Genomic DNA, 8,708 nt, shown 5'->3' on the forward strand with positions numbered 1-8,708 from the left:
AGAACTCCTGTTTGTGCTTTTGCTTATTTTTGATTTGCTTCTATCAGTTTGTGTTTGTGTGTTTGTATGCATGCGTTTACCCAAACAATATTAACACATCCTTCCACACAAGTGTTTCTTTTTTACATCCGTGGTGCTCAATCCTCATTGTTCATTTACTGTGTGGGAGGAGATGAAGTGTTAATGTGTGTGTGTTTGTGTGTGTCGTGCATCAGTGGTAAAACGGATGACCTCGAGCAAAGACTTTTCATTAATAATTGGCTATTTAATAGCAACTTCCACATTTAAGTTTGGACCCTCGAACATCGCCATGTGTTGTCTTCACGTCTGCGCAGGTAGTTGTAGTCGGGGTTGGTTTTCTTCCTCAGGTTTGTGTAGCTTTGTTTGAAAAATCTACTGTAGTGTAAGAGTCTACGGAAAGCACCATGCTGAAACAGCAGGGAGGGAGTCACTGCAGCTAACACATACTGAGCATCTTTCAAAATTACTAAATAGAAGTGGGATGTGTTAGCAAAGATCAAAACAGACAACAACTCTTTGACTTAGATGAACAACAGAAGGCATTTCTGGTGTCAGTTCACCCAAGTTAGAGAAAAATAAAAACTTTGTGTTTTAGATAGATGTCTCAGAGTTTTCTCCCTCTAACCCAATACGATTAAATTTTGAGGTGTCCACAACTAAGATTTTAAATATTTAGCAGCAATGTTTTCATTACTCTGCACAGACAGACAGATGGATTTTTAAGAACTACTTGGAACCAATCTAAAAAACGTTTTCCAACTGGAATAAAATAGCTGCTGCAGTTTACACACCCTGCTGGGAACAACTTCTTCTTCAGTATTTCATCTTTTAAAGGAGAACTCTGTACTGAAAATAGGCTCGTTTTGAATTTGGATCATTTCAATCATTTCAGCCAGTTATTTATAGTTTCCATCAAGACTGAGCATTTAGCTTCTGAACATGATGGAGCATATACCAACTAAAGAGGCTGATATTTTAGAAGTTGGTCGAGGGCAAAACAGAACTAAAAGTAGAGTGAATACTGGACTTACGTTGATCTACTGGACACAAACACGACTTGTTTGTTCATAGTTTGATTCTGCCTACTCTGTCAAAGCCGGTTTAAATATTGCTGTGAGCATAACAAACAAAACTGAATTATTCAATACTGTAAGACCAAAGTTTCTGCTTGATAAAATGTATAAATAATTTGGTTGAACTGACCCTTCAGACTTTATGTAGCTACACTGAGTCACTGATGGAACAGATGTGTCATTATCATACAGGCTCATTATAATTATCCTTAGATATTAGTTTCTCACGCACTGAATATTCAGCTTAATGTAGAGCACCACCTCTCCATGAGCATTTGTGAGGTTGTGATTCATCAAAGAAAGTGTTATGTTTTACCAATCACTCAGCAGGAGCTTTGTACAACGTCATTTGGACACTTTTTAAGAAATGTATTTAAAATGTCTGAATCGGGCGTGATAGTGAGTGAGCCCTGGGTTCTGCGGTGAGGCGGTGTCAGGGGTGACTTCCTTCAGCGTAGCCGGGTTTACTGCCCCTCGTGTATCTGTGCTGCTGTGTGAGCAAGTGGTGTTGGTGCCAGCCCTTGTTGCTGGAGGAGGAGGCATGGAGGGCTGTGGGGAACGGAGATGTTTAATGTCCAAGGAAAAAAAAAAAGGTGAATCCAGCTTTTTATAGTCAAACCTCTAGTCCTCCTATTTTCCTTTCTACTATTTCTCAGTTTCTGGGGGCTGATCGCTCTTGTGACGTTATTTTTTCTCTTCCATATTGGCTCTGATAACTTCTTAGCTAGATTCTTAAAATGTACGAGGCTCCCGCGGTGGACAGCCCCCCCCCCCCCGGATTGTCGTCGAGTGTTTGTGCTCTTCTGTCCGATAATAATCCAAACCATTTCTCTCCCATGCTCTCTCCCCCTGCAAGGAGCGGAAGGTACACACCCTCTGCTGTGTTTGCTTTTTAGCAGTTACATCTTATTGGGTTTCTTTTTGTCTTCCTCTATCTTTTTATTTTGACTGTTGTAGCTGTATGGCAACATCTAATTTTGTGTCCTTTGTCTACATTTTTATATGGAACTTCCATGTATGCATCAAATGGGCCATATTGCATCTCTGAGCATAAAAACAAATGTGTTTATTTAAACTACCTTTGCTGTTTACATCCAGATATATCATTTCTGACACACTTCACTGATGAAATAAGTCATGTTGAATTAGTTTAGAGCTTTGAGCAGACTAAATGCATTTCTCCTCATTTAACCGTCGCCCATGTATGCGTTTGATCATGGAAACTTCTCATAGCGTGCTTTTCTTTTCCTTTGGTTAGCTGTTAAAAGCTTGCACTCCATGTGTAGTTGTTTTATTTTGACCTTTCATAATGAATAAAACAAGTTTAACATGGTTAATTTCTTAAATATGAAATGTTTACTTTTCATCCAGTGTTGTTGAGTTAATAATGTTCTGTCTTGTTTTGTTTGTTTTTTTGTTTGTTTTTAGGTTTTCATAGAGCTGAGTCACATTAAAAAGTGCAATACAGTGAAGGGAGTCTTTGTCCTGGAGGAATTTGGTAATTACACCATCTATTGATTCTAGGCCTGTACTCGGCACGGCAGTAACTCATCCACAGAGCTAATAAGGGTTTCACTAAATTGGATACTGGCTCACCTCGAGATGCTGGTGTCTGTCGGTGATTAAGTGAGGGAGGAAGCGCTTTTCTTTCAGTCACATACGCAGAGTTATTGAGAGGAAAGTTTATCTCCTTTCCTCCATATGTTTGTATTATCCAACAGGTAGACACTGGTATAAATTCAATGTTCCAATAAGCAGTGTGTCAGGTCCTGCGGGAGATGTATAACTCAATGTATAGAATTATTTACAGCATCGTTTTAGTTTGCAAAGATGAAATTGTGTAACAGAATACGATCATCTATATCTAATGTGAGTAAAAATCACGACAGCTTAAAGAGAACATGATTGATTAAGGATTACCATGCAAAGAGAAGTTTGCTGAAATTGTGTAGCCCTTATATTGTTGATAAATTTCATGAAAATGACACAGTTTGTTGACTCAATCTCACATGATCTCTCCTGGTGCTGTAAACAGTCAGCAGAGCACCAAATGTGTATTAATCCGCTATAAAAGAAAACAGTCCAACAAGTGCACTATACACTCTAAATTAGTTTAAGAAAAGCCATTTTTTTTATGTACCACAAAAGATCACCTTCAGTATGAAGCACTGGGCTCAGGGCCGAGTGCTACAGAAGAGTAGGGAGACTATTTGGGGATATAAAGTATAATGAGTGCACTGGATAATACATATCTTTGACATGTTCATCTACACAATCAGTAAAGAATTATCCTGAAAGTACAAGACACCACTCTTGCAAGTTTTCTTTCCAATTTGTTTGACTTTCTGCATTTCTGTTAATGATTTGCTTTTAAGTTGAAAAGGATCAGTCACCAATACAACTTAAGCTAAGAGAAAGTAGCTCTTAAATGAATCAGAAAAAAACTATTGATTTAAGAATCCTTGTTGCTCTATAAAATATAGAGTTTCTAGGCGTTTCTAAAGGGACAGGTTTGGTAACATCATGAGTGATAGCCACATGTTTCATTTGATTTCATTGTTGAACCAATGGTAAATGTCTCATCCTCTTCTGTTTATTTTTCGAAGTGATGTAACATTTTCTATTGTAGGGATCAGGATTTTAAAGGGTTAGTGCGCTGCTAGTAGAGAGTCAAATAAAAAAGAAATGGCTGCATGATGCAGTGACGGTCAGAGGGAGAGCCAGGCTGGGTTACTGTCGTGTCTCTGTGCTGCTTTTGTAATGTTGCCCTCATCTTTGCCACTATGAAAACCTTCATTCTCCAGCAGGTAAAGTGTTGTCACCTTTCTCCTTCCTTACTCAACCTCAACTCTGTTCTGGATATTTCCTCACGCTATCCTTTCCATCCATTAGTTTCTTTAATTTTTCTGTACTATGAGTTTCCCTCTGCTTCCTTCATCACTTGCTTTTCATTTGGGAGATCATCCCACACTCCATCTGTCAGTCTCTGATAGTCCGAATCTCAGCGAGTGGAGATCTTTGCTGGGGTTTAACATTTCCCCGCCCTTCATCCGTCAGACCTCAGCCTCCTCATCTCTGCTGTGGGTTCACAGTTACTAATGAAAAGTCGACCTGTCCCGTGGGCAGTGACGCGGTCCCGGCTCAGAGGAAGTTGTCCTCTGTCACTGCTTTTCTGTGTCTTTGACTTTCAGTTCATTAATGGTGGGAAGAGCTGGTGGAGGGGAGGTTGTTCTTCACTTTACAATCTGTGTACTCTCTTGTTCTAAGACATTTGTGTTTCTATTTGTTCATTTTGTGGGTCATGAACGTCCCCCCAACAGTCACAATGTAACACTATGCCTCCTTCCCATTTACAGGGTTTGACATTAGGTCTAAATATGATTTAAGAGCTGTTTTAATAGAACAGTATACTGTCACTTATTGTATTGCATTCTATACTATAATAATATTTGTAGTGCTAAATTATACTAAGAATCTTTCAGTATTATTTTAAAACACCCTTTACTTCTCCTGTTGTGTATATATTATACTACTCTTCAATTATTTTAAAACAAACAATAATATGGTTTTGTTATTTTGGAACATACTATACTATTACTTTATTAACTGGATTTTTAGGGACATACTAAATCAGGGGTGTCCAAACGACAGCCCAGGGGCCAAATGCGGCCCTTTGTCCTTTTTTAATTGGCCCTTGGCAAATTCAAAAAGTATAATTGATTATGTCCCACACATGAAACTTGTGCTTTTTTTTAGATGTACTTCTTAAATATATAGTTAAACAAATATTAAACAGTAGTATTCATGTGTTAATAAGCCCAACTTTACAAATAAATCGAGTCAATTCAAGTTGAAAACATTTTCTAACAAATCTTAGTTGATAAAGAAAGAAAAATAAACCCTGATAACTAATTTGCACAACAAACATATTCAAGTATCAAACAACATTTACCTACATTTGATTGATTTTGCTCATTTATAACTTCATTTAGGATGCAATATACCTCAGCTCTAGTGAGGGGCCCAGCCCTTTGTATGTTTTTCTGTATTTGGCCCTCAGTGTGCACACCCCTGTGTACTAAAATAAATGATTAGTATTTTATTTTTTATTTTATACTAAAACATTATTTATGGCACACCAGAAACTGGTTAATCGTTACAAAAAATCTGATAAGAATATTTACAAATGAACTACTATCAGGATCTAACAGCAGCCCCTCTTGTTCTCCTGACTGTTGTGTTGGACGCTTCTTGGCCCACACCAAATTTTTTACTCCTTTTTGAAAGTCCACCTCTGTGACCCCCCCCAAAAGCTTGAAGCATGAACTCATTAATACTTCTGCTGCCTTTGAATTCCTTGTTTTGTCTCTTGCATCGGCATAGTTCCTGAAACTAAAGAAGTGGTGATCCACAAGTACAAGACCCCCATGGTGAGTCCTCACTCCTCCTGTCAGAGCCCGTAATCTTCAGCAGTGCATGTAGAGCCACACTCACGAGGTGCACAGCAGAAACAGCAGCCTGTAAACACGACCGCTGTGAGCCGCTCTCCAATTCAGCCTCCCTGGGAACACTCAGATGAGTTTAAGTGTAGAAGCTGACGCTTTAATCTCAGTGGAAGCTCTTAACACTCACTTTATAATGTGTGAATTTAATCACTGAGTGCAGCAATTTGACTCGCTCTTAAAGGATTACAGTTTGGCCCTGCAGTCACTTTACTCAGTGTAATGAGAGGATGGCACCAAAGTTAAGTTTCCTCTTTATTTCACAGTCAGTTGGGCCGGTCCTTGTTACACTCATGGATTTATAGTTTATCAGATGCCGAAATACCCCCCAGTGTTTAAAAAAACTACATGATTTAACCAAAGTTAGCACAAGGTTTCTTGATCATTTGGTGCACACTTTAACCATATTTTTAGAGCTATCAGCTAAACCTATTTGACATTTGTGCACCTTTCGCTGCACTACTGTTATGCAAATATTAGGATTTTGTTCTAAGCTGTAGATTGGAACAGTGAGATGCCCGTTAAACCATTGCATTCCCAGTTTAGTAAGTAAGAAAATGAGTAGTAATCAACTCCACAGGATACCTTTTTAAATCCTCAAGTGTGCATTCCTCTGTTCCTGGGGTTATTTTTAAGTCTGCACAGATGTCCCCTCACACCGGGGCCACTGTCCTCCTCACTCTGTCTCTCCCTCTGCAGGCACATCAAATCTGTTACTCCGTCCTCTGCCTTTTCTCCTACGTGGCGGCGGTGAAGGGGAAGGAGGCGGAAGGAAAACCCAAGATTCTGTCACCAAGACCCCTTCCTAGCTAGTCTACACCCCGCACACTCTCTCCCTTCTCCCCCCTCGTCTGAGTGCTCCTCTGCGTGTAAAGGCATCTCAGCTCTCAAACCACAGACTTCTGACAATCCCTAACTTGATTCTAAGCACACGATCCCTGCACCCCTCCTCTTGTAAATACAAGCCTGAGACCTCTTTAAGACCCCATTGTGTAGACGTGTTTAGTCCGTGGAGTTGTGTAAATACTTCCCTCACCGCTGTCGTCCTGGTGCTCATACCAACTAGCTAAATGTTTGCCTGCTCCTGCTCCAAATGACTCTCCTCGGGCCTGAATGTCTTCGATTGTTCCTGCTGCCAAGACCCAACTGTTTGAAGATGTGAGGGACCCCCACCCGAGGCACAGAGTGCATGCAGGTCCCGTGCACAGCCTTGACTTTCACTACAGAGTAGCCCCCCCCACCCCCACCCGTCTCCATTCGACTGTGTGAGTTATTCTGTGATTCTGTGGTTTACTGTAAAGTTCCAGTCCGTCCAAGTTTAAGCTGGTGAAACACTCCTGTAGTGCAGGGCGTCCCGTTCTGTGTGCCGCAGCCGAGCACCGCATGTAAACGCTTCTCAAAGTGTTGGAACCCTAAAATAATGTGAGTGTTCTCCACTGTGTCCCCCCCCCCCCGCCCTACATCGCCCCCCCGGGCTGACTTACTGTTCTAATTCTGCTGTAAAACTTCTCGTCTGTGGTCTGCTGTTATCAATTGCATGTTACTATAAGGATGAAAAATAAATATTATATATATTTCTATATATAGTATTTATTTAATATATACATATGACTGTACATTTCTCTGGAAAAATAATGTTACAAATTGTTGATTTGCTAGATGTGCAATACTTAATGAGTAGTTAGCCATTGCCAGAGCCATGTTTTTGTTTAGTTAACTGGCTTTCACAGGGAGATGAATGTATGAAAGAGCTTTTTTTCTATATTGATTGAAGTGAATAAGATGAGTTCATTTGACTGTTTAAAGTTTGTCTTTTAATCAATCATCTGAATCACACAAAAACAGCTGCTGTGTTGATTTCTATGGCACGATCTTTGGGTCGTTTTGCACTCAGTCCACACCCACTTCAGTGACATCACTACGAGACACGCTACGTTAAAATTGAGCAATGTGAAAGGCATCTCTTGTGATGCTGTTTTCAAAAACAAGTTATTGAAGTCTTCCTAGTCAAAATGTTGTCTTCTACTGATGATGTGAGCCTGCAAATTAACAAATAATGCTGGCAGTGAAAGACACACAAAATCAAAACAACTGTCCTTACTTTACGCGGAAATTCAATTTAGTATACACTGACTTATCAGCAACCACTTGTCAAAAGTGATGGCAATCATAGGTCATTTTTAGTATGAAGAGAACCCAAAACCATGGTTATTTCTCTGAATCTGAGCTGACTATTAGATATAAGTGACAGAATATGGTGCAACACCGGTGCTGTTTTGGTGTGAGTTAATTCGTAAGTGTGGTACCAAAAGTACAAAACCCTCCAAAGTCTCCAGCAGCTGTTTTTTTTTTCTGTGAGTTTATTTCAGACGTGTTGAAGCTTAACATCACCTGCTCCTCACCTGGAGACCCAGTCTTAATGTTGTTCCTCTCCGTGATAGTAAAGAACAGATGAATCTGGTCCTATCGCTGGCCCGTTTACTTTTACTGTGTGTGTGTGTGTGTGTGTGTGTGTGTGTGTGTGTGTGTGTGTGTGTGTGTGTGTGTGTGTGTGTGTGTGTGTGTGTGTGTGTGTGTGTGTGTGTGTGTGTGTGTGTGTGTGTGTGTGTGTGTGTGTGTGTGTGTGTGTGTGTGTGTGTGTGTGTGTGTGTGTGTGTGTGTGTGTGTGTGTGTGTGTGTGTGTGTGTGTGTGTGAGACAGTTCCTCCAGATCAGCAATACATTGGAACAGCTCTATCACCTGAAGTTGTTTTTTGATTGACATGCTTTTATTTTTCGTGATTTAACTGCAAAGGAAAATAATCTGTAGGATATTCAGAAGATGCTGTTCCATTAATGGATATATTATAAATAAATAACACATAAAAAAGACAGAATTCCATCTGAAGCATCTCTGGAAGTGGTTTTGGGACACAGCTCTTTATGCATACAGTAAAATGGGATTATTACAACTCATTGTACTCGCTGGCTGCTGTGATGAGAGGAGAATATGGGAGGAGATGCCAGGTGGAAGTATTCCAATACTGCATATGAAAAAAAAGTATTTATAGAATATGTACAGCTTTGGCAATATAATAAAGTAATCGCAAATAAAGCTCAGCATCCTTTTATGA

General features: G+C 39.9%; 1 protein-coding gene across 13 annotated transcripts in view; it reads left to right on the forward strand.

The window, feature by feature from the left end:
* Positions 1-8,689, forward strand: part of madd (MAP-kinase activating death domain) — a 45,150-nt gene extending 36,461 nt beyond the window's left edge. For 8 of the 13 annotated variants that reach the window (XM_063881600.1, XM_063881612.1, XM_063881602.1 and 5 more), the window contains 3 exons: positions 2,523-2,592; positions 5,478-5,524; positions 6,296-8,689. In XM_063881600.1, coding sequence (XP_063737670.1) covers positions 2,523-2,592; positions 5,478-5,524; positions 6,296-6,409 — 231 coding nt within the window. In that variant the 3' untranslated portion in view covers positions 6,410-8,689. The remainder of the gene's footprint in view (positions 1-2,522; positions 2,593-5,477; positions 5,525-6,295) is intronic. The other 5 variants (XM_063881608.1, XM_063881604.1, XM_063881611.1 and 2 more) reach the window with 1 other exon arrangement.
* Positions 8,690-8,708: the final 19 nt, after the last annotated feature.

This window comes from Eleginops maclovinus, chromosome 4, assembly GCF_036324505.1.
Source record: "Eleginops maclovinus isolate JMC-PN-2008 ecotype Puerto Natales chromosome 4, JC_Emac_rtc_rv5, whole genome shotgun sequence".
Lineage (NCBI taxonomy): Eukaryota > Metazoa > Chordata > Actinopteri > Perciformes > Eleginopidae > Eleginops > Eleginops maclovinus.